The 23,955-nt window shown below is 52.2% G+C and overlaps 3 protein-coding genes across 3 annotated transcripts; 1 reads left to right on the top strand and 2 right to left on the bottom strand.

The window, feature by feature from the left end:
• Positions 1–1,365: 1,365 nt before the first annotated feature.
• ALDH9A1 (aldehyde dehydrogenase 9 family member A1) lies at positions 1,366–9,862 on the top strand. The gene is made up of 11 exons (XM_087733014.1): positions 1,366–1,692; positions 2,367–2,512; positions 3,632–3,761; positions 4,088–4,222; positions 4,714–4,910; positions 5,415–5,555; positions 6,287–6,475; positions 7,544–7,631; positions 8,013–8,154; positions 8,706–8,818; positions 8,929–9,862. Exons 1-11 carry the CDS (start codon positions 1,512–1,514, stop codon positions 9,021–9,023), a joined length of 1,557 nt encoding a protein of 518 aa, XP_087589140.1. The 5' UTR covers positions 1,366–1,511; the 3' UTR covers positions 9,024–9,862.
• Positions 9,863–10,075: 213 nt separating this feature from the next.
• MGST3 (microsomal glutathione S-transferase 3) lies at positions 10,076–16,868 on the bottom strand. The gene is made up of 6 exons (XM_087733016.1): positions 16,747–16,868; positions 13,923–14,046; positions 12,638–12,711; positions 11,890–11,947; positions 10,658–10,730; positions 10,076–10,310 (listed from the first exon to the last, which is right to left on the bottom strand). Exons 2-6 carry the CDS (start codon positions 14,037–14,039, stop codon positions 10,201–10,203), a joined length of 432 nt encoding a protein of 143 aa, XP_087589142.1. The 5' UTR covers positions 14,040–14,046; positions 16,747–16,868; the 3' UTR covers positions 10,076–10,200.
• Positions 16,869–18,701: 1,833 nt separating this feature from the next.
• Positions 18,702–23,783, bottom strand: LRRC52 (leucine rich repeat containing 52). The gene is made up of 2 exons (XM_009462496.2): positions 22,340–23,783; positions 18,702–19,020 (listed from the first exon to the last, which is right to left on the bottom strand). Exons 1-2 carry the CDS (start codon positions 22,962–22,964, stop codon positions 18,764–18,766), a joined length of 882 nt encoding a protein of 293 aa, XP_009460771.1. The 5' UTR covers positions 22,965–23,783; the 3' UTR covers positions 18,702–18,763.
• Positions 23,784–23,955: the final 172 nt, after the last annotated feature.

Here is a 23,955-nt window from a genome sequence, read left to right as displayed (position 1 = left end):
ATCACACGGTACCTCTTACTGGGAGTTTTTCACTAGATGCATGGCAAGGAGATAAATCTGAAACACCTTATGGCAGCGCAGAGCACGTGCAATACCATATTAAATACTAAATATTGGATTCATTCTCAATAGTAAGTATGGGGCACTTTTATAGGATTATTTAAAGATAAATCATGAGCATGGAACCTCTGTTCAATGCTCTGCCTCTCAAAAATGAGTATTTGGCAGGTAAAGGAAAGCATCTACTGCATACTGATGCTGCCTGGCTCTACGGCTGCATTTTTTTTCTTTTTACTTACAGTTGTGTCTGGTGTAGCTACAACCTTCCACAGGGAGCAGCCCTGGTTGTGTCATTCCTGTTTCCCTTGTGTAGCCTCTCTTAGTTCAAGGGCCTGATCGCACAGCAAAGCCAGAAACACCCCCAGCCTGTTACCTGCACAGGTCAGCTTTGTTGCAGTAGCTTATTCTGCAGCATATGGTGGTTGGATCCAACAGGATCTAAGCCAAACGTGACCAAGCATAATGACAAACGGCGCCTAAATGGCTTTGGAAGGGTTACGTGCAGTACAGTAGCCTTCCCTGCTGCTGTCAAACTCTGCCCTCAGCAAATCTGTAGGCATTGTATCACACCACACTCTGTCACCCGGGGAGGGAAGCATTTGCGCATCTAAATGTTATCTGAAAATCGTTGATCTGTTGCTATATTCTGGTTGCTTTCTGCTGTCATTTGTTTGATACAGTAGTTCCCTGGGGCTTGTTAATCATTATAACAAACTGAGTAGAACAAATTTCCTAACCTCGGCCTGAATTCTAAGAACCTACAAAACGGAACGAAAAACAGCTTTATGAACACAGGAAGACTCTGGTTTTGAGGAAGAAAGGATGTTTCATGGATTAACTTAAAAAAAAAAAAAAAAAAGCAAGCTGCACATATATCTCAAGAGAAATTGCGACTGTGATCACATCTTCAAGGAGGTTTCGATGCTGGTGCTGCAGTGGGTGGTCATTCACCATGTGGTGATCCACTGATCCTCTGCCAGAGCCGTAGTCCTGGTCCTTTGCTCCTGCGCGCAAATCGCTGCGGCCAGGGACAGGACACGAGACTGCGCCGCTCTTAGCGGAACTTTTCAGAAACTGCAGCAGCTGGCTGTGAAATATGTTCCACGGTGAAATGTATCCGTGGGCGTTTGCTTTCCTGCAGCTCTGCCTTTCGGTTGTACGTACCGACTCATTTACCAAAACCCTTAAAATTCCAGTGTCGTCCCCTCCCCGGGGTGGAGTGGGAAACGCTACCTCCCAGCCGCCAGGGGGAGCCCGAGCGCGGGGCGGGTCCGCGGGACCCGCCCCACCCCGGCGGGCACGCGCATGCGTGCCCGCCGGGGTGGGGCGGGGTCCGCGGCCCTGAGGTAACCGCCCCGGTGGAGGTGGTGTCCCGCGGGGTACGAGTTCCTCTCCCGTGGGGTTTCCCTCCCATCCCACCGCTTCTTCCCCCCGCTTCGACGGCCCAGCCGATGCTGGCCGGGTCCCGCTTGCCGAACCTCCTGCCCAGGCTCTGCGCCCTCCGTCCCGCCTTCGCCATGAGCAGTGCTACCGGTACCGTCACCATCCACCAGCCTCTCAACTACAGGGCGGGAGCCCGCGTTTCGCCCGCCGACGGCGGACAGGCCGAGGAGGTGTATGAACCGGCCACAGGTACCGCCCCGCTGCCTGCTCGGGCTGGGGGGGGTGTGTGTGTGGGGGGGGGGGGGGCGTTAAATCTGCACTGAGGCCCCGGGCCCGGGAGTTGCTTCCTTGTCGTTTGCCTGCAAGGGCCGGGTGCCTTCGGTTTGGTGACTGCGTTTTGCCTCCTGCAGTGCAGGTCCATCATCAGACTTCTTCGCAGAACTCAGCTCTAACTCTCAGTCAAACAAAAAAAGTCGAGTGGTGCCTGATCTTGGCAAAGGACGTGATTTAAACGTTTCTAAAATGAATGCTTTTTTAAATTGGAGATCCCTAGGTTTCAGCAGAATCGCTTCAAGAAAGAGAGTACTTAACTATGCTGAGGAATGTGTAACAGAGTCCTGAAGCTGGTGGTAGAAGTATAACAAACTCCAGTGGGAAATGGAGGAATTTTGTAACAGTTGGAGCTAATTAGTAACTAGAACACAACTGTGGAGAATGGCAGATCTTTAATTCAGACCAGCTGAATTGCAGCACCTCTTCTGTAGCCAATTACAAATCAGTGGGAACCATAGCGTGAGGTTCTGTAGCTTGGTATAGGTGGCTGGCCTGAAATCTTTGGGGTCTGATGCAAGATAAACCATATTCTTTTGTGCCCTTTTTCTGAGATTTCGGTCTTATTTATTTCCTGTTTAAAATGTACCCAGGTCGTGTGATAGGCAAGCTGCTCTGCTCTGGGGAGAAGGAGGTCGATCTGGCTGTGCAGAGTGCAAAGGCTGCCTTTAAAATATGGAGTCAGTTGTCTGGCATGGAGCGGAGCAGGGTGCTGCTGGAGGCCGCCAGAATTATTCGGGTATGTTGTGGGAGCTTGCCTCCTCTTTTGGAGAGGGGTGGTTCTGTCTCTGAGCTTTCTTGTGGGTTAACGTGGCTGTTGGGGGCTTCCAGGAGGACTTCCAGAGCTCCAGGAGGAATGCAGGGTTAAAACCCACCTTTAACCAGAAGAGACGGTAGGCTGCCTTGGGCGGGGCTTCAGTCTTATCACTCTATTCAAGGCCAGTGTGTACCTTCTCTGCTTAATTCTCTTAGAAGACATAAAACTGAAGCCATCCAGTCGAGATCTTGCAGGGCTTATGCTTCTTTTCACAACTTCAAAGATTAAGCTTCACTGCACATGATTTCAAGGCTGAAATTGTGTAACTGTCACATTGCGAATTTTCAGCTTGTTGGACACTGTTGTCACGTGACTGGAGTGTGTCTTGTTTTAGCAATTAAAAAAAGTAGGAATGCTGGTTTTTATCTTAGACACCAGATAATACACGTGGGAGAGGATACAAATAAGCTAGCTTTATCACAAACTTCTTTGTGAGATAACGTGTTCTTGGATATCGAAGTTAATCCCCGTTGAGGCACAGATCTGTAAGAAACCAGACCTTCTTTCCCCAGTGTGTATATGTGATGAGAAAACTGTTCTCTTTCTGCCAGACTTCTGCTTCTGCCAGAATTCCACAGCAGGGTAATGTTTTTGCCTGGGAGACGGTCTGTTAAATGACGCTTCTCAGCTGCGTTACTTTGTCCGTCCTTCTTCACTAAGTCCTCTCATTCCATTTTGATCTTGCTGTTTGCTGTTCCTCCCAGTTTAAGTTTTATGAATTCTAATCATTGTTTACCAGCCGGCTTCTCAGTTCAAGTTTGTCCATCTTTTAGGTAAACAGGGATGTTAAGCAAGACTGGACTAGCAGTGAACCCCAGCAGCTGCCTGTTTGACATTCCCCTGCAATCGGTCACCACTGGGAAATGGATAAATAGCAGTTGGCACTGTATCTTCTAGAGATGACAATTTCTCATGGCAGAGCCTGGCTTACTGATAGCAGAGCCTTGTTTGGGACTTGTGTGCTTGGGAAGCAGCTGTCCCCTTGTGGAGTTCTACTACAGGCTTCTCTAACATGTTGTCACTGTCCTGTGCCTCTCACAGGAGCAGAGAGAAGAAATTGCCACCTTGGAAACCATCAACAATGGGAAATCCATCTTTGAAGCCAGAGTAGACATTGACATATCCTGGCAGTGCCTGGAGTATTACGCAGGACTGGCAGGATCTCTAGCTGGTGAGAACGTTACCAGAGTTTGCTCTTTACTCTGTGTCCTGCCACTTGCATTCCCTGGTCAATTCTATGGCACAAGACCATCTTTGCTGTTGATTTCTCTTAAGAGATGGACACCTACTTTTTCTGAAGATCTTGGAAGGATTTTCAGAGATCTCTGCCTAATGCTGCTGTGCTCTGTGGGCACTTACACACCTTCTGTGAGCTTGCTGGGGTAAAAGCTGTGTGTCTCTGTTCCCAATCAAAGCAAGATCTGGCCTCAGAAGCTCTGATAAGAGATGAAGGGACTTTGCTTTTCTCTACCTTCTGGATGTTTTTCTTCTTTGCAGGTGAACACATCCAACTTCCCGGGGGATCCTTTGGGTACACTCGGAGAGAGCCCCTTGGGGTGTGTGTTGGCATCGGAGCCTGGAATTACCCTTTCCAGATTGCCTGCTGGAAGTCTGCCCCGGCCTTGGCGTGTGGTAATGGAGACATTCTGCCCGTGCAAGCTTCTCTTTGAAGCCAAATGATGTTGTAGGGGAGAGCGATTTGGGGGATAAAGTCTAGGATTACCTTGAAGGAGGTGTTGAAAGATTAGAAGCTTTCAGGCTGTTACTCTGGCAGGAAGTGAAAGGAAATGGAAGCGGGAACACGGCAGATGCTAAGAGGGCAGGAGTGCATCAGGAAAAAAGCTGATTGCTTGGCTTTGCACCAGACGAGGAAGGTCTCTGGAAATGTCTGCAGTGCAGGACCAGCAGCCCCATCTCCCCCAGCCCTTCCCAGCAGGAAGGTGCAGTTCCTCCCTTTCACTGGTTGCACTGCTCAGCTGAAACTGTTTCCTTCGCTCTTGGGGGGATCTTCTGGGATCTGTTGAGACAAACTCATTGTGTGGGGTGGTTTGTTTGTTTGTTGTTCTTTTCCCTAAAGCAGTTTGGCTGTTAATTCCACCTTGCCTCTGTCTGGGTTCCCCTAGGCAATGCGATGGTCTTCAAGCCCTCTCCCTTCACCCCCATTTCGGTGGTGAGGTTGGCAGAGATCTTCACAGAGGCCGGTGTGCCCAAAGGGCTCTTCAATGTGGTGCAGGGTGGAGCGGCCACAGGCCAGTTCCTCTGTCATCACCCAGATGTGGCCAAAATCTCTTTCACTGGCAGTGTGCCAACTGGCATCAAGGTAAAGGCATCTTCTCACTCAGGGACACAGGGGGTCTGTACCACCTACAGTTTTTAAGCAAGAGGTTAGTTTCTGTGAATTTCTTGCCATCAATTTATTCTTCAAAAAATTAAAAATCCCTAAAAAGACTTAAAAATAAATTCTGATTTGAAAGAGAGGAAATGTTGCCCCTTGAACTCTCCTTATGTGTGTGTACCTGTGGGGTGCAGTGACACAGATGCAGTTACAGCTGTCCTCTGGGCTTACGCTGAGCATGAGACTTCCTGCAAATGACTCCTCAGGTTTTCTTGCTTTTATCTTTAAAACAGACAAACCCCAAACCCTCTGAGACTGTCCCCAGTCTGAACTAAACACCTCTAGGAAACCCAGCTTGCCCTTTGTAATGCACCTGTTGTTGGTGAAGGGCCCTGGGGGAAACTTTCCCCTTGGCTGTCTCTTACCTCCCTCCACCAGCCTCCCCTTTGCCAGTGGGTCACTTGTCTCTTCTGTCCTTGTTTCCATCAGATCATGGAGATGGCAGCTAAAGGGATCAAACCAGTCACCCTGGAGCTGGGGGGCAAGTCCCCCCTTATCATCTTTTCGGACTGTGCCTTGGAGAATGCTGTGAACGGAGCCCTCATGGCCAACTTCCTTACGCAGGGCGAGGTGTGTGTCTGTGGGGTGGGAGTGGTCCTCCTTGCTGTGGTGGGATGATTTCAAAACCGGGTGGCAGAGCCAGCCCGTGACTTTGCATGGTGAGGGATGCCCTGAAGCTCCCATCCTGCCGCCCATTTCCCTCTGCAGGGTCACAAGGGATCAGAAGCAGGCCTTGCAGAAGCCAGTGCAGGGTGTCCCAGGGGAGCGTGCTTTAGTTGACGCCCTGTCCTTCGCAGAAGTGGAGCCTCTCTAGCACCCAGTACCCAGCTCAGAGCAGCTGTGCCCTGGGCTCCAGTCTGACACACAGAGGTCAGAAGAAGCTGTGCTGGTTTCCTCTGGAGGGGCAGCAGGTTCCAGTCTGGTGTGCTGAGCGACAGCCCTGTGGGGCTCTGTCTGCCCCAAGTTTGGGATCTCCCACACGCTGCAGGTTTTGTGTAATCCTGCTGACAAATTGGCTTCCCTGGATCATCTCTGGGAACTGAAAAGGCTGCTAAAGTTCTCTCCTGCTGGTGACTTGATGCGTTTTTGCCACCTGGTGGCATCAGTACCACTATGTCCAGCATGGACTGTTCAGTGCAGTCATGAGCAGCAGGGTAATCTAGTCGTCTTTGTCCCCAGGGACAAGTTAGCTGTTTTAGCAGCTGTGGAGAGCCTTTCTGAGAGCCTCCGTAGCAGGACCCAAGCAGGGAAAGACTGTGGAGTGCTGTGTCTTACTCTGAGCAGCCTGTCCTGTATCCCAGGTGTGCTGCAACGGCACGCGGGTGTTTGTGGAGAGGAAGATACTGGATGTCTTCACAAAGGAGGTGGTGAAACGCACCCAGAAAATTAAAATTGGAGATCCGCTTCTGGAAGACACGCGGATGGGAGCCCTCATCAACCGGCCCCACCTGGATCGTGTCCAGGGCTTTATCAAGCAGGCAAAGGAGCAGGTGAGATTGTGATGCTGCCTTGTGGCTGCCCTGAAATGTCTCTTTCTTGTTAGACAAACAGACTGGCAGCTGTTTTCCTGCCCCATGCCTTCCCAGTTAAGCTGGTTTTTTGTTGTGGTTGAATTACTCGATAAGTATCTTGGGCCACTAGATTAAAAGTGACCCAGTGCACATCTCTGGATCATCACTGAAGGTGACATGGCTTTTCATATCCTGATGTTGCCAAGTTTTAGAGGTTGTGAGATACCTAGCATGGCAGTCTGTAAAATGGGATAATCCATAACGTTTGGGCTGGTTATAAGTTGTGCTGACACCTTGCACATTTGTCTGTTACTTCATTTGGGTTCCAGTTTTGTTGGTTGCAGAAAGATTTTACGAAGGATCAAAGGCCAAATTTACAGGCTGCTGGAAACAATCTCTATAAGAGCCATTAGATCTACCCAGGCTTTTTTGTTTGTTCTCTAGGTTTTATTGTAAAGCGTAAAGATGTTTTAAATGTCAGCACTAGGTATGTGACTAGGCGTAGCCAATTTGGGGATGGGCTGGAGAAGGGGAACTGTGAGTGAAAGCCAGGAGGATTAGATGAGGATTTGGAAACAGGAAGATGGATGTGGAAGGAGATATGGGGAAGGAGAGGAGAAATCCCCATCTCTGAAGCGGGGCATTTGACGGAGGTAGGTGTTTCTTGCCAGGTAGTGTGTGAAGGGACTGATTGACTCGCTAATGAGGGAGTTCACACCATGCGAAGATGTGGAAGTCAATGTGATGCCAGCTGAGGATCTGCTCCTAGTTGTAGTTGTTTCCCTCCGACCTGCACTGGGTCCTGTGGCACTTGCACCCCAACCCAGTGTTGTTTGGACTTGTAGGATGGGTCTCACCCCCTGACCCTGATCTATCGGTGATGCTCTGTCAGCAGTCCTGACCTGGAGAGACACCCGGGAGGGCACAGGCACGGTTTGTCTGATAGGACTGTAAACCCAGCAAGGAGTACTGGCCAGCCAGAGCTGTGGCATCTGGGCAGGATGCTCCTGGATGTGCCTGCCTACCTCCTGCTTGGCTCTTTTTCAGGGGGCAGAGGTGCTGTGTGGTGGGGACCTGTACGTGCCAGATGACCCAAAGCTGAAGAACGGCTACTACATGCGACCCTGCGTGTTAGGTATGATCCTTCCTATTCATGCTACTGCGGTCTTCTACATGGATGTTGCTGAGTTTCTTCTAGAGGAAGCTGTGCTCAGCGTAACCTGTCTCTGTGTATGTCCGCAGTGTGGACAGGGACTGGTATGGGTGTACGAGAGAGAGCTGAGGCACTTAGGAACTGCATCCAGAGAAATCTCTGCTGTTGGAGGATCTGACAGGACACATACAGTTAGTGCCTTTGCTGCCTTGAGATGCAGGATGGGACTTGCTTCTCTGCTAGCCAACCCGTGGGAGTTGTGCAGTGCTGAGTGCTGTCTCGAGGGCTGTGTGGGTTGCTGAATGCACAGGCTGTTCTGCTAACTCTTCCTCTTGAAGCACATGTGCTCTGCCATGCTTCCAGGGAACTGCACGGATGACATGACGTGTGTTAAGGAAGAGATCTTCGGGCCTGTCATGTCCATTCTGCCGTTTGACACAGAGGAGGAGGTTGTGGAGAGAGCCAACAACACTAAATTTGGCCTGGCAGGTGGTGTCTTCACCAGGTATGACTGGCTGGTGTGGAAGTGGTCTAGGGAGGGGAGGCGAAGGGAAATACTGCAGCAACTTGAGGCTCCTCTTCCGGTGCCTGGCATAGGCATGGATATCCTCTTCCAGAAAAGCTGGAGCAAGGGATTGCCAAAAGGGAACTTTTTACACGACAGCACATCTCCTCCTAGTTTTTCCTGAGGGGTTAGGTGGGCCCAGCTGTCCTTCAGACTCCTTCCAACCTGCACTTGGCCTGCTGCCTGCCTTCCTGCATCTCCAGATGTGCACCAGGAGCCTGCCACGCTGCTGAAAGCGCACAAAGACGGCTGTTGGCCGCTTGCCGTAGTCTGCTTTGCTGGTGTCCTTGTCCTGCCCTCTCAAATCAAATGCAGTTTTGAGTGTCCTTGGGAATAGGTGCCACATCCTTTGAGCAGGCAGAAACAAAGTAGGGCAGGTCAGGCTCCAAGAACCACTGCGACCTGCTGGCCTTTCTCTAGTGAGATGTCAGCTGGCAGGGGAGGAGGGGATGAATGGGAAGGGATCCGGCTGAATTGCCCTTTTCCTGCAGGGATATCCAGAAGGCTCACAGGGTAGTGGCTGCTCTCAAGGCTGGGATGTGCTTCATTAACAACTACAACATCAGCCCCGTAGAGCTGCCTTTTGGAGGATACAAGGCATCAGGTGAGCTCTTTTTGACCTTCCCTGGTGTGACTATATACCAGTTACAGGGGGTATGAGTGGTACCTGGCACTGCCTGGAGCTGCGTTCTCACTTCTGGCTTGTCCCTGCAGGATTTGGCAGAGAGAACGGGCGGGCTGCCATCGAGTACTACTCGCAGCTGAAGACTGTCTGCGTGGAGATGGGTGATGTGGAATCTGTGTTTTAGTGGCTCTGGGGCCTGCTCAAGGGAGCATCAGCCAGTTCTTGTCTGTCAGCCAGAGATGTGGATCATTTACACAGCAATAAAGTGCTCTAAAATTGTAAGTGCCTGGGGAGGGAACGTAGCTGGAGCAGCATTTACATTCCCACCTGCAGGAGCAGGGTTGCTATGTGCAGGGCTCAGCCTGTGGGCCTGCTCCATCCTGTCTGGTGGAAGATGGGAACCTCGGAGCAGGAGGTAGCAGTATGGCTTTCAGCCGCAGCACGTACAGCTGCGTAGGTGTTACCAGAGGCTTGTCAGTGGCAGAGGCCCAGCCCAGGCTGCTTCCCCTGCTGTGTGCCTTGAACCCCATTACCTTCCACCCCTCAGTCAGCTACAGTTTTGGCTTCTTAACAGGTATGACCCTACTCAATGCACATATAAGCTCTTGGACACATTGATATCCTGTAGCTATAGGCTCTGTCTAGTCTCTGACTACATAAAAGCCCTAAGGGTAGGATTGTTTATTCCCTTCAGCCCCCTTATAAACACAAGTTTTGTTTTTTTCTATCTGTACCTCACTTCCAAGGTGGGACAAAATATTGTGGGGAGGGTGAGCTGAGCTGATGCTGCCTGGGACAGGCATGGCTTGAGAATCGTCTCCACACACAGAGTATGGAGCACAACTGGAGTGGTAGCAAGCTCCAGCATAGGATAGAGTGCTGCCTCTCTTAAGCAAAAGCTATTTGACCTCCTTCCTCTAGGCCTACTGTTCTTTATAAACATGATGAAGCAACAACTTCAAATGTTTGCCCACATCTTTTTTTAGCAATCAAATAAATATTAATTCTGTCTGGAACATCTTATCGGAGAGTTACATGAATTTGAGGGGTCCAGAAATAGGGCTGTTGCTGTATGGGTTAAACAGGTTGCAAGATGGCTTTTTGGTCACTAAAATCATAAAAGCTAGGATGTCTCTGCCTGACAGGCAGATTTCTGGAGTCCTTACAAAACCAGAGTTGTTCTAGCATTCTGCAAAACATCTTAAGAAAACCCTCTATAACTTTAGAATGAAAATATAGAATTGACAACTTCATTTTATTGAATGAGGAGAAAAGGAAAAAAAAGGCGGGAAATGAAATGTTCTAAAAGAAAACAAAACAAAAATCCCTTCCGTTTCCCAGGCAGCCATCATGATGGTCAGTTAGTCCTGGCAGATCCAGCCGAGGTGCTGGCAAGCTGAATACACGCCTGTGCCCACCAGCCCAATGAGTGCAGCTGAACCAATGGCCCCTCTCCTCCGGTTTTTTGGATCTGGAAAAAAAGACGTTTTGTCAGTTCAACAGCCCATCACTGAAAGACTAGCCCATCCTGAAAATTAGAGGGAGCAGGAACTAGAGATAAGTCTCAAGGCAAAACAGCAGGCACCAGCTCAGGCCATGTACCTACCCTCAGTCTGTGCTATTATTAGATCAGTGCTCTTCCCATCAGTAGGAAAAAGCGTGCTGCAGTTAACAGCCCGTGACCTGCACCCTTTTCTCCACACCCTGACTGGAAGCTTTATGCTGCCTCCTTGACGTGAGCTGGAGGAAAGAGCCCTGAGGCCACTGTAGAAGACCTGAGTTTCCAAGCACCTTCTGTGCTGCAGGGTAAAGACCTACCTCCTGTGTAGTAGCCATAGGCATAGAGGATTCTTCCAAGGATCCAGGTGATGCCAAGTCCTGTGGCAACCCGCTAGAGAGAAAGCGGAAGCATTAAACGTTTTGGAGACTTGCCACTTGCAAGTGCTTAGCTGTTACAGCAGCCCTGCTTCAGAGAAGCAACCGCCAACTCCAGCGCGGGTCCTGACCCAGCTAGAACAACTGGGAGTCAGCCCGGTGGAGGTGGGTGACTGATGCAGCGTGCTAGGGTGCATTTTGTATGGGAGGAGTCACTTTCATGACGCCGATGGGGAGGTAGCATGTGATGTGCTGCAGAGCCTTGCTGTTTTGCAGCACAGCTCTTCCCAAGCAAGAAATGGTTAAGTCATACAGGCAGCAGGTGCTGAATCTCATTTCACCACTGTCCAATTAGCGAGCTAGACCATGTGCCAGGATCTTGGAGGCAGCTGTTGCCCCAGGCCCCAGTCCACTGCCTCCAGCAGGTGTACAGGGTTTCAGCAGCAGGTGTTACAAACTTCCACCTTGCCTCTTAATTTAGAGCTTGCTGCAATATGGCTCCAGATTGCCAGATTCACCTATGCTGCTTCCTTCCCTCTCTGAAAAGGAATATTCAAGAATGACCGGATTTGTCTGTTGGTGGCAAAGAAAGAGCTACTAGTTTTGGCCTCTCCCACATGCCTGCCTCCTCATGAGCTGTCTACATCTTTCAGTTAAAAATAATCCAGGCTTTTTTTGATCCTTCATGCACCTCCTTTGGTGGTGGAAGTGAGTGGGAAGATCACCATGTTCCCCATCTATTCTTATCACATAAAGAAAGTGTGCTTAGAAGGGGGAGAGAGGGTTCCTGTCCTCCACACAACCAGCTGCTGAGTAGCGCTACTGTAAGCCCAGCAGGACCCTGTGGGGCTTGGAAGAACCAGGCAGGGTTGGAGGGACCCTTCCCACTCGGACTGGAGGCTACAGGTGCTTCGGTTTGTCCAACAAGGCAGCCTTAGGGGAAGGAAAGGGGTCTAAAGCTGAAGCAGCAGTAATGAGTTTATTAAATACTTGTGATTCCCCTGCACAAGACCTTCTATCACTACATTTTCAGAAGGGGCACAGCTGTGAAGTGTGATACAGCTAGTGAAGCAGCCTGCTGTCTCCAGAGGGGCTAGCTTGGCCTACTACCCTCCCCAAGTCAGGGAGCAAGAGCAGAGTTCAGTCACGCAGACTTGCACTGTAGTGTCACTTACCGGGTGGTAGACTCCACCGGTGCCTAAGAAGAACAGGAAGGCAGGGTAAACTTCCAATCTGAAAATAAAAGTGAGGAGGTTGCGTTTGTGCTCAAGTTGCTTACAAAGAGGAAACCAGAAACGCAGAAGCCGCGGGCATCCCCTGCCAAGGTCTCTGTTGTGCCTGACTGTTATGAATCTCCATGCTCAGGAGAGCTGTGCGTGATGCTGTGGCCACAGATGGAGAAAAGAGGGAATCTGAGTGTCCACAGACTTTTAGGGACTCCCCCCTACCTGTGCCTCTCTGCAAGGCCGCTCACCCACTCTTTCCGTTTTGTGCCCTAAGCCACTGCTAAATAGTACTTAACCACCACCTAACCCAGGAGGAGTTGTTCCTCTCGGCACCCCTCTGATGTGCCGTTGCAGCCTGGTCCACGTTAGCCTCTCCCCAGGGAGATCTGCGCAATACCACAGATCAGCAGCCCCTAGAGAGGCTCTTCTGGAAACAAGACTTCCAGTGTCTTAAGATCCACCCATGGAGGCAAAGAGCCAGGCACCGGGGAAGAGGAGGCTGCTTCACAGCCCTATCTCATGGCTTAAGCCATGGTAAGGAGGCAGCACAGCCTTACTATGAAGCATCACCTGGCCACGTGTTTTCCTCAGGCACTGAGCCTGAACCCAGGCACTTGGCAGCAGCGAGTCTCCAGCTGTAGGCCCTGATCCACAGCCCTGTGTATTTTCAAGGTCTGCCTTCATACATGGTACTCACGTGTTCTGGTGTGCACGCTGGATGCAGTTGAATATACGCCCGTGTTCAGGGTCTGTGCTGTACATGGTTGGATACTGCCAAAAAAATAAACCAGCAGCAAAATGTGAGCAAGCGCAGTCTGGGCTCGGGAGCCTGTTCTCCAGCAGCGAGGAGCGCGCCCTGCAGCACCTCTCCCCAGGGAGCCCTGAGCTGCATGGGTGCTTGCAAGACTGACTTGAATTGGCAAGTTAGACCCCGTCTTCTGCCCCATAGCCCACAGCTGCTTTGTTGAAATTTGCTGCTTGCCTCAGGCCACTTCCTCAACTCCCTTAGCAACCTGACTACCGTGGAGGTGGCCCTGTTTCAAAGAGAAGATAGCCAGGTACTGGGTGACCTCCCTGTTTAAATCTCATCCCTCTGGAGGGGAGAGCAAAGCAGCGTTACTGAGGACATGCCCCCATGTCTCCTCTGGGGAGCCAGCAGCAGCCCATCACCCAGGAACAGGCTGGGAGGGCACCACCTTCCTCACCACTGCAGAGCTGAGCAGCCAGCCAGAGCTGTCGCTTGGCTGCAGAGGCTTCTCCCAGCCTGAAACCCAGTGCTCTGTGCTCCATATGCACTGGGCAGCTTTGCTATAATCCTGACTTCAGGCAGCAGGAGTGGGGTCACCCCAACAGGCACCCAGGGCCTGCACCACGTGCCCGGGGCCGTCCTTGCGCCCACCCTTTCTTGCCACTTCCCCGAGCGAAGGAGCGGAGCGTTTGCACTCGGAGCCAAGTGACACAGCAGCCTCTGCATGCCATCGCCCTGACGCACGGACAGGACCAGCTGCCCCCACCCAGCCCACAGCCCTGCCCAGCTCGTGGGCTCCTTGATGGATGCCAAGGAAAGGTCACTTTGAAATACTTCTTGTGATAGGGCTCACGTGCTCCCTCTGAGCTTGAGAAACCCTCCTGTCACTTTTGTTCCACCACGATCCCTTTGCCCCCAGTGCTGCCTTGGCCTTCTTTGCAGGAAAAAGGGCTGTGCTGTTTCTTGTTCATCACTGTTTCCGAGCTCAAAGCCTTGTGCTTTCAGCCATCTCAGCTCGGTGCCAAGCGCCTGATCTGCCAAACCCCAAGCTCTGTTGTGCCATCTGCTCCAGTCTGGAGAGCCAGAATGGCAGCTCCATTCCTTCTGCATCCGTGTGGTGGGGCAGGAAGTGTCAGCAGGTCACCCAAAAATAAGCAAGGTGTCTCCTAGCTTGTCTGCAACATCCCCTGCAGACCGCCTCCGACCTTCCCATTCCCTCAGCCTGAGCACTCACCTCCACATTGTACTTCTTGCGGGCCTTGGCCACTTTCACCGCGAGGTGCGTGACCAAGACGAAGCTGGCAGCCCCTGTCAGGATGACATAGCCGTACTCCTTTGAGAGAACAGCCATCTTGGTGCTGTCAGAAAAAGAGAGCCCATTAGTATTCCGGGGTGCGACTGGAGAAGTGGCAGCTCACTGCATGCCGACGTGTGTGTGTAAGAGTTCCTGACCATGGACCCAAGACCCCCTCCTAGCAGGGGGACCAGCTGAAGGAAGGGAGAAACACTGAGCTGGGAAATTTTCACCTCTTGGTGCCTGCTGGGTATTAAGCAGCACAAACCAAGGGCTCTCTGCTCAGTTCCTGACAAGCAAGCCTTAAAATCACTGAAGTGTTGGTGGGAGGCGGTATCTGGAGGACCCTAGTCCAAGCCTCGGGCTCAGAGCAGGACTACAGCCAACAGTAGGTCCCATCAGCTCTGGCTGTGGCTGGCTACGTCCCACGACCTCACTGACAGTGCTGTGCCTGCAGGGACGCTCTGGAGAGGTGGGCAGAAACCGATTGCTCACGGCCACTTCCAAGGCCAGAGCTAGGGGCCACCAGTGAAGTCAGGAAACAGATTCAAAACAAACCAAAAGAGGTGTTTTTTTCATGCAGGAGGAAACAGACCTGTGGAACTCCCTGCTGAGGGATGTTGTGACTGCAGGCTGTTTTCATAAACTCATGGGGACACTGGGCAAGTTCTAGGAATGAGAGGTAAACTGGGAATTATAATACAGACAAACTAGAACTGGCTCAGAAATCCCCTGAGCTGAAAGGAGCAGGGCTACATGAACGGTTAGTTTGAATCACTAAGGTCATCCTTACATAAAATAACAATAAAACCCACCACAACAATTGCAATAATAACCAAACCTTTTCAGCAAAGCGGCACTGGCAAGACGAGCAATGCTCACCCCCGCAGCTTCAAGGAACCCTCTCAGAGTCACAAGTCACTGAACAGCCCCCGGCAACACGCAGCTGCTGGCATTTACCAACATCTGCATGAGCTGGTCTGCCAGCCCGGAGACACCAGGGCCTGCGTGGTTTGTATTTAATGGTTCTGCGCTTCCTCGCGCAGGCCTGAGATGGAAGCACGGAGCAGAAGGCGCATGCAGCAGCCTCCACTGCGCTGCCCCGCAGCAAGGCTGCATTGCATGCTTCTCCCTCTTTCCTGCTCCCCATCTGCCGGACCTGCAGCCTGCGCTGCTGGGAGGTACTCGACCCCGAGCGCTCCGGCACCCTCCCCGGCTGCAAGTGAGCACAAGGGCCCTTCCCCACAATCACCTGGCACTGGTTCTCTTGCACAATCCCAAACCTCAGATGTTTTCTGTCTGCGTGACCCCAGACGGTGCTGCACGATGCAGCACAGCAGAGACCTCTCTCCAGCACGGAGACGATACCCTCTCCAAACCAAACCCCAGCTGATGCCTGTCTCCATCTGGTGCCTCCATGATGTAGCAAGGTTTTGGTGTCTCCCGCCCTGTCCCACCAGCACAATCTGTCAGTGTGGGGGAAAACGGGCCACATCACAGAACCGGTGCAAACAGCCTTCCTATTGCAACAGCGCCAGCACCCCTCGCAAGGGATCTTCAGGGACCAGAGGCTTTTATTTCTCATTTGCAAAGGGATTATTATTGATGGAACAAGCTGAAGACAACAACTGGTTTTGTCCACATGAAGTTTGGTAAACAATTATCAGTAAGAACATTCAAAACCTCAGGTAGGTAAGAAACATCAGCTACACCCACATGCAATAGAGGTTAGCGCCTGACAGAGGAGACACTGAAAATACAACACATTCCCACCCAGTAAAGCAGGTTGATGGTTACGTTTCCCCCTTCAAATTACAAGGTTAGTGGAGAACCCTGCCTGCTAGTAAGGACCAGACATTTTATCTTCACGGTGGTAAGTTATAATGCGGGGTTTTATCTTAGCAGCAAAGAGCATGATTCAGTCACAGCAAAGCATTAAGCCAGGTGTATTATAAAGCAGCTAATCTTACACTACAGGTATAAAACTCCACTGCGAACCTTTGCTCTAGTAATGTGGAGCCATGTAAAGCACTTCAAAGTCCACGGGACTTTCAGCCTCTCTCGGACTGCACGCCTTGCGGCTGTTTCCGGATTCTGATGCATTTCAGCAACCTTTGTCCGCAGCTGCAAGGACTTTGCTGAGAAGCACTGGTGTGCTGCACAAGACCGAATTTTTATCTTCCATGCAGCAGTGTTTTAGGCTGGAGCCACACAACCAAGACATTCTGGAGCATGACACAGCACAGACTGGGAGCTGTAGCAGAAGAGCCTCTGGGGGTGCTTTTACCCCAGAATAAGGGTTCTTACCAAGTTTGCCCTAACGCTAAAGTTATTATGAGTCAGCAAAGTCGATTAAGTCTCCTCATACAGACCCATGCTCGGATTCTGACTGGGCTACCAGATACAAGCTCAGACTTTCTCTCAAGCCAGGAGAGCCTCTTGTCCCGTCTGCTGCCAGGCGGGCGTGCAGGCTCAGCTCCAGAGGCGCAGCTCCCCGCGGGGCCAGACTCTGAGCAAGCTGAGCACGCTGGGGTGCGGGCAGGGCCCGCCGCCCTCTGCTCATCCTCCAGGCGCCTTCCCCCGAAGCCTGCGCCCGGAGGGACAAAGGGGAAGCCGGGCAGCAGGGTCACAGCGCTTGCTGTATTTTCTTTACTGTCTGTCAGGACAATCAGCATGAGCGTGCATTCCCACCATTCGCTCCGCCCGCCCGGCCCCGGCCCCCGCTCCCGGAGGGCCGCGCTGGGGGTCCCCGGCCCGCACTCACCCTCCGGCGCGGCGCGAAGCGTGAGCGGCGCGGCCCGGCCCTGGAGGCTGCGGAAGGGAGGTGGGAGCGGGGCCCCGCCCGGGACGGCTCTGCCCGCGGCACCGCCCGCAGGCGGGGCCTGGCGGCGGCCGCCCCCGCGCTGCCGGCGGTGCGGAGCGGTGCGGAGCGGTGCGGTGGCGGTCAGCTTCGTGGGCGCTGGTCCTGGGCCGAGGCGTGGATTTGGCACGGATTCGTGTGGCTCTGCAGAGGGTTTTGCCGTGCCGGTGTCTTCCCGCAGGCCACGAAGGTCGCTAAGGGTTGATTCACAGTCTGCAGTTTAATGGCTCTAAGACAGTATGGTAATTTACATCATGCTTGCTGGAATCTTCTCCTGCTTTTCCCTTTTATTTCACCAGATCCTGCTGGTATCGGATGAATCATAGAATGCTTTGGGATGGAAGGGACCTTCAAAGGCGATCTAGTCCATTCCCCCTGCAGCTGGCAGGGACATCTACAACTAGATCAGGTTGCTCAGAGCCCCATCCAGCCTGGCCTTGAATGTTTCCAAGGATGGGGCATCTACCACCTCTCTGGGCAACCCGTTCCAGTGTTTCACCACCCTCGTCATGAAAATTTTTTTCCTTGCGTTCAGTCTAAATCTACCCTCCTTTAGTTTAAAACCATTACCCCTTGTCCTGTTGCAGCAGGCCTTGCTAAAAAGTCTGTCCCCATCTGTCTTGTAGGCACCCTTTAAGTTTTGAAAGGCTGCAATAAGGTCTCCCTGCAGCCTTTTCTTCTCCAGACTGAACAACCCCAGCTCTCTCAGCCTTTCCTCATAGCAGAGGTGTTCCATCCCTCTGATCATTTTTGTGGCCCTCCTCCAGACCCTCTCCAACAGGTCCCTGTCCCTCCTGTGCTGAGGGCCCCAGAGCTGGACGCAGCACTCCAGGTGGGGGCTCACCAGAGCAGAGCAGAGGGGCAGAATCGCCTCCCTCGACCTGCTGGCCACGCTTCTCTTGATGTGACCCAGGATAGGGTTGGCTTTCTGGGCTGTGAGATCATGTTGCCGGCTCATGCCCAGCTTTTCATCTATCAGTACCCCCAAGTCCTCCTCCTCAGGGCTGCTCTCAGCAAAGAAGCCAGTGTTTCACACGTGGAGTTGCTGCACTCGGTCACGTAAGCAGATATTTCTTGTGGCAATTACCAGCGTTAGTGATATGAAGGATCTTATTTACATCTCCATTTATTCTGGTCTGTATATGCAACCCTGGGACTTTGGCATCGAAACACAAGCCATTTCCAAGAATACCTGGAGTGTGTAAGCAATATTTTTTACAGTAAAAAAATTCCAGTTTTAGGGATATGTGATACAAAACTGGAGCTGGACTTTCCAGTTCTGTAAATGTGCATAAACTGGTGGAGGTACAGGGGGTCCGGCTGCAGGGGGACAGATGGTGTCTTTTGCTGTCGACAGTGTAATGGGGAAGAAAGCAAGACCCAATGGGATCCCGGGCCCCTGGTTTTAATCTCTTTGCTCACGTACCTGCTGTTCCGCAGCAGAACGTTCCCAGATTCCCAGGGGCTCCAGTGAGCTATCTGGGCTGGTCCCAATAAGCTCTGCTGGGCTTTCTGGTCAAAAAGGCTTTGGTGAACTCCCTGGCTGCAGCACAGTGCTGGGGCCTTTCCCGTATCCCGGGTCGTACCTCTTCTAGCCTGTTGCTGCGACAGGACAGGCCCCACGCTGACCCTGCTTTTCTGTGGTCTCATGGTAAAGCGGGAGTGTAAATGCCTGGCACTGTGCACACCTCTCATGCCCCACAAAAATGAATATTTTGCCAACATCCTGAGTCCCAGTGGAAGAAGACAAGTGGAGGTAGCACAGTGAGTGAAACTGGAGCACAGAGACTTTCTTCTCTTGCAGTTTTATTTCACTTCAAAAAAATAGCATCTAGAGTGGGGCATCATGTGGGAAATCAGGCAGGAAGGGCCTGCCTTCAGTTCCCACGATGGGAGTTCAGAAGGATTTGTAGGGCTGATCCTAAGTGACTGTGTCTTCCTCCTCCTCCTCCCCCTCCTCTCCCTTTGAAGTGTGGACTTCATAGACGACAGCACAGACGCCAGCCAGCCAGGCTGCCACGGTGCCGGCAAAGAATATGCAGAAGCCAATGAGGCACAGAAAGATGTAGTCGTGCTTGTACAGCTGGGGCAGGCAGTTGAAGTGGAGCTGTGCCTCCACTGCAGGCATTTTCAGGGCACGCAGGCCTTCCGGGGTGTAGCAGGTGATGTTGTCAGCATCTGCGGAGGGAAAAGAAGAAGCAAGACTCTCTTGCCTGTGTCTTAAGCATTAACGAACCGGAGTCCTGCTAGAAAAATGATGAAGGAGTTTGCTAAACTCCTGAAAAATGTCTACAGCCTTCACATCCCTCTTCCTCCGTGGCTTAGGTAAAATCACAGAGGCAAACCCTTGCCGAACCACAGTTCCCAGGTTGCCAGAATGATTTCTGTGGTGTTGCCTCCACAGGAAAATATTGCCTGTCAGATTATGCCACTGCGGCAAACTGCTGTACCTGCACTGTTCATCTCTGCTGATTGAGCACTTTTATTTTAACATAACAGCACTTGTGTTTGTTTATTTTTATTCTCAAACACCTTCTGAAGTGACATAGCCTAAATTATGCTGCAATAATCAGGCTTGCGCGCAGGGAGTGAAGTTTGACAACTAGAGGGGTTTGCAGTGGGGCATAGCCTCACCTGCTCTGAGAGAGGAAGAAGAAACTCATCAATGATTCAGTTCCACTGAAATAACGACTGTGCCCTGTCATATTGTAATATACGCGGCGATAAAACATACGCTGGCTTTCCCCTCTGAAGTTAGCAAAGGCTGGGTGTGGTAAAAGCACAGTCTCCTCTTGGTGTCTGTAGAAGCACAGCGTGCCCCCAGCCGCAGCTCTCTCCTTCCCCTGCAGGTTTTGAACTCCCCAGACACAGTTACTGCGGCAGACACGGGCTGGTCGCTGCTTGATGTGCTGGATGGACAGGCCTGAGGGAAAGGGAGCAGTGGAGAGGAAGAAGCTACAGGGGATTCATATTATATTGCATTACATTATATCATTACTGAGTGATACAGCTGCAGTGGTTGTTCATGCTGGTATCTCTCATTGTCCTGAATATAACTGGAGAGATTTTATCTCTCTATTACCCAAATCCATCTAGATTTGGGCAACTTCATGCCAGCACCTAGACTGCACAGATCCAGCTGAGCACAAAACACTGGTTGAAAAGTGTTCTGTGAAGCAGCAGCAGCTTTTTAAAGGCCAGGATGGGGATCTGCTTGCAGCAGATTTCAGGGCTCTGTCCCAACACCCCTTTGCGCTGGAGCTGTCAGCTCCTGTCATAACCCTCAGTTTAGGGCCACCTAATCCTGATGAGGAGGGAGCTGCCTTTCCTGCCTGAAGGCAGGCGGGCATTTGTCATACAGGTTGTCCAGCCCATGTACACTTACCGGCAGCATGAGAGCTTTGCCCAGCCCTCACAGCAGAAATGGGAGGCACACGGCCTCCTGTGGACTCGCCCACAGCATCTTCCCAGGACGCAGCAAAGCCCAACACAGCAGGGAAGTGGAGCAGCCTCCGCGGACTCCCTGGTTTCTTTGGCTTTCCCATTTTCCAGAGCATGGCACAGGGATCCATACTGATACCTCCAGTCTTTGCTGCTACTGCCTTCCCTGCTCCTACCCTTTCAAATTGCCTGTAGTGAGCTTTATTCTCCTGTTCCAGGGTTCAGTGTGTTATCTCCAATCTTACTGCTAAGAACAGTACTTTTTTACACTGTTCCATAACTGCCTGTAACCTGTGTGAGGAAAATAAAAAACTTTACTGTCTATAGGGAGCTTAGGACATCTAATAAGACACAGAGATGTCCTTAATTTGGTTCTGTCCTAACACCAGCTTCCATTTGCCCTTCCCTTTTCTCCCCCGGGGGCTCTTTTGTGCCCCTTTCTTATTTGATGGACAGACTTTCTCAAACAATTCCTCTTTCGCAGCTTTCTCTCACCATTGTGTCCTGCATTACTGAAAACCAAGCTTTCTTCATGAGTATGTGTTGTGCTGTGATCCTTTTCAGTTTGGAAAATCAAGTTCATGTGCTGCAGCTGCAGAACAAAGCTTTGCCCTTGGGACCAGTTTTTCTGGGAAAGGGAACCGGTGATTATCCTGCCTCATGAACACTCGGTGTCCATAGCCCAGTTGTAGAATCTCTCAATATGATGGGAAACATGATTTTGGGATCCCAGATGATGTAAGGAAAGAAGTCTTGGAGACCCTGTTTTCAAGAAATGGCTTTTATTCAGAAGCAAGCTGCGCGGTGCTGCTGCAGCCCATGGGACTCGGTGCTCACCTGCATTGCATTTCTTATGTTGGAAAACTTAAAATAAAAGAGAGCCAATTTGCTCTGGGGTGCTGGAGGAAGAGTGGGAACATATGGAGCTTCCCAGCCATAAGGATACAGATGCTTTTCTGAGCGCAACTTGTGTTCTGTTTCACTCCGACCATCAAATGTCAGCTGGGACCCAAACCAGAGCTCCCATGGGAAGAGCACAACATCCTTCTCTGACTTCCCTGCACTGGGTCACAGTCTGATACAGAGGATCAGTCCAATGTATCCGCTCTGAGGGCTAGGAGCACTGTGACAGCTGGAGATGGCAGGATTTGTAATTTTTATCTGTCCTAGCATAACAGCTGCTGTGCTCTTAAGGCAAAGGGCATTGTGTATACTATTTATGTATGGGAACGGGTCGGCAGGGAGCGAGGTGTGATCACAGCCCCACAGAAGTCAGCAGCTAAACTCTTGCTGGCTTCCACACTACCCAAACTTTTCCCAGAGACCTCATCAGTGAGAGATCAGAGCAGAAGAGGAGCTGACTGGCTTCCAACCCGGCTTTGTTTTCAGCATTGAGCAGAACTGCTGTAGAGGTTGCACGAATGATGTGTGCCTGCCAGGCACGTTGTAGAGGAAGAGGCTAGCAGGACGTGTTCAAGGTGAAGGGGACACTGGTGAAACAGTGGAGAGCCCAGGGCTGGAGAGGCTGCCCTGAGCAGGTCAGAGCAGAGGCAGGAGAGCATTTCCACAGAGAGAGGGGGGTTAACTGATCATTACGGACACGCTGGTACTGCAGCAGCACCGAAAGATCAGAGCAGATGGAGACAAGGCAGGAAATACAGAGCAGGAGCTTTCCCAGTGCAGATCTCCCAAGAGCTGCATTGGGCTTCTTGTTCTTGGCCCTGCAGCCACGGGATGCTGTGATTCATGGGCACAGGGACAGCTCCCGACGCTGGAGCCAGGTGTTTTAGAGCAGCAGCAATGTTCTAGCTACAGGCTACACTTCCCTGACTGTCCTGAGGATGTGAGCAAGCGTGACTCTCTGTGGGTGGAGTGCGTGTAACCCAGCTGCTTCGATCCGTGTTTTGCGCAACACCAGAGGATGGGACCCACAGTCGACATGCAATGGCACAGCCCCGTGAGCTGAAGTTTTGGGAAAGAGAACAGAGGGCCCTCTCCATTCCACACAGGTCTGTGGGAGTGGGGAGGAGAGAGGTCCTGCTCACACAGCCCTCACCTGGAAAATGAACGTTGCTCTCTGTCATCCAGGTCATGAAGTCCAAAAAGGAACAGTTGCAGTGCCACAGGTTGTCACTGAGCCCCAGAAACCTCAGGTTGGGCAGGTCCCGGACAGTGCTGGTGTCCAGGAACTTTAAGCCCGTCCGGCTCACATCCAGTTGCCTCAGCCAGGTGTTGTTGGCAAAAGCATCCTTCTCGATGGCCACAAGGTTGGGATTGTCTGAGATCTTCAGCACCACCAGGCTTTGGAGGTGTGAGAAGGTGCTGAAGGTGACCTGTGTGAGGTTGTTGAAGCTGAGGTCCAGATAGACAAGCTTGGCCACACCAATGAATGTGAAATCCAGGTCATCTCCCAAGAGGTTCTTCCTGCAGTCCAGATAGACCAAATCAGCCAAGAAGCTCAATTCCACTGCCGGCAGGTATGAGACATTGTTTGCCGCCAGAATCAGCTGCCTGGTGTCCAGCGGGATGGCCACAGGGAACTCTTGCAACTGCTGCCCTGTGCAGTTCACTTCCAGGTACTGACAGCTACACCTGCTTGGGCAGTTGATCCTCTCTGATGCCATCCCCATCCCCAAAAGAAACATGAGGCTCAGGGGCCGCGGGCTACCTGAAGGAGACATGGTCTAAGACCTTCCAGGCCGCTCAGCCCTTGGGGACTGCGAGCAGCCCTATGGAAGCTGCGTTACCATCCCAGCCATGCCGAGGAGGTGTCCGGCTGCAAGGCTGTCAGGAAGCACTTTGTGTCCGCGACTCACCTGACTCATTGGCAAAGCGCCCGGCTGGAAACTGAGCCCAGTTTCTACATTGGCAAGCGTGGAACAGTGGCTGCAGCGTCTCCATGTCGCACTCTGTGCCAGATGACACCTCTGTGATGTCAATGGCTTGCAAAAGCTGCCCGGCTTTGGGGACAGTGCCGTGACCTTGCTGGCTGAGCGGGAGCTGCTTTCAGCTGAGTGAAAGTGCAGGGAAGGCATGCATTGGCTGAGAGCATCAAAACTATGCAGAGCAGGTGTGAACAGTGCAAATTTTGTCACAAATCGTGTCAAACTGCAAGAGGCAGTCACTTGTACTGATTTAGCAAGAGAGCCCTGTGCAATGTTGCGCTGGATTGGCTTTGTCTCCTTTCAGGAGGCAGGAGAAGGCAGCTAAGGAGGTTCTTCCAGAGGCATTTTTGGCATTTTTACCCAGGACAGGCTTTCCAAAGTCGCCTCAGCTCCCTCCGCTGACTTGCACGGCGCGGGGCCCGCACTGACAGCGGCAGGCGCTGGCATCCCACGGAGCCACCCCAGGCTCCGGCTGGAGGCGGCACCTGACATGGCGGCGGGAGCTGCGGAACCCCACAGCCTGACAGGGGCGAGGCCGCTGCCGCCGCCGCCGCCGCCGCTCCCTCGGCCGCGATAGCCGTGACGGCCGGCGCTGCGGGCAGCGAGGGGGGCGCAAGGCTCCGCTGCCCGCGGGCAGCAGCCGGCCCCGCCCCGAGCGCCTCAGGCGGCCCCGCCCCTAACGGCCAACGGCCGCCGCGCGCGGGGGTGGGGCGGAGCCTCAGCAAGGCCCGTCCCCGTCCCGCCGGCGCCGGCGCGGATAGGCCAGCGGCGGGCTTGCGCGTGACGC

This window comes from Nipponia nippon, unplaced genomic scaffold, assembly GCF_047370975.1.
Source record: "Nipponia nippon isolate SJK-2023a ecotype South Korea unplaced genomic scaffold, ASM4737097v1 scaffold_5, whole genome shotgun sequence".
In the NCBI taxonomy this organism is placed as follows: Eukaryota; Metazoa; Chordata; class Aves; order Pelecaniformes; family Threskiornithidae; genus Nipponia; species Nipponia nippon.
The sequence above is the reverse complement of the archived record's forward strand: the minus strand, read 5'-3'. Positions and strand labels throughout refer to the sequence as shown.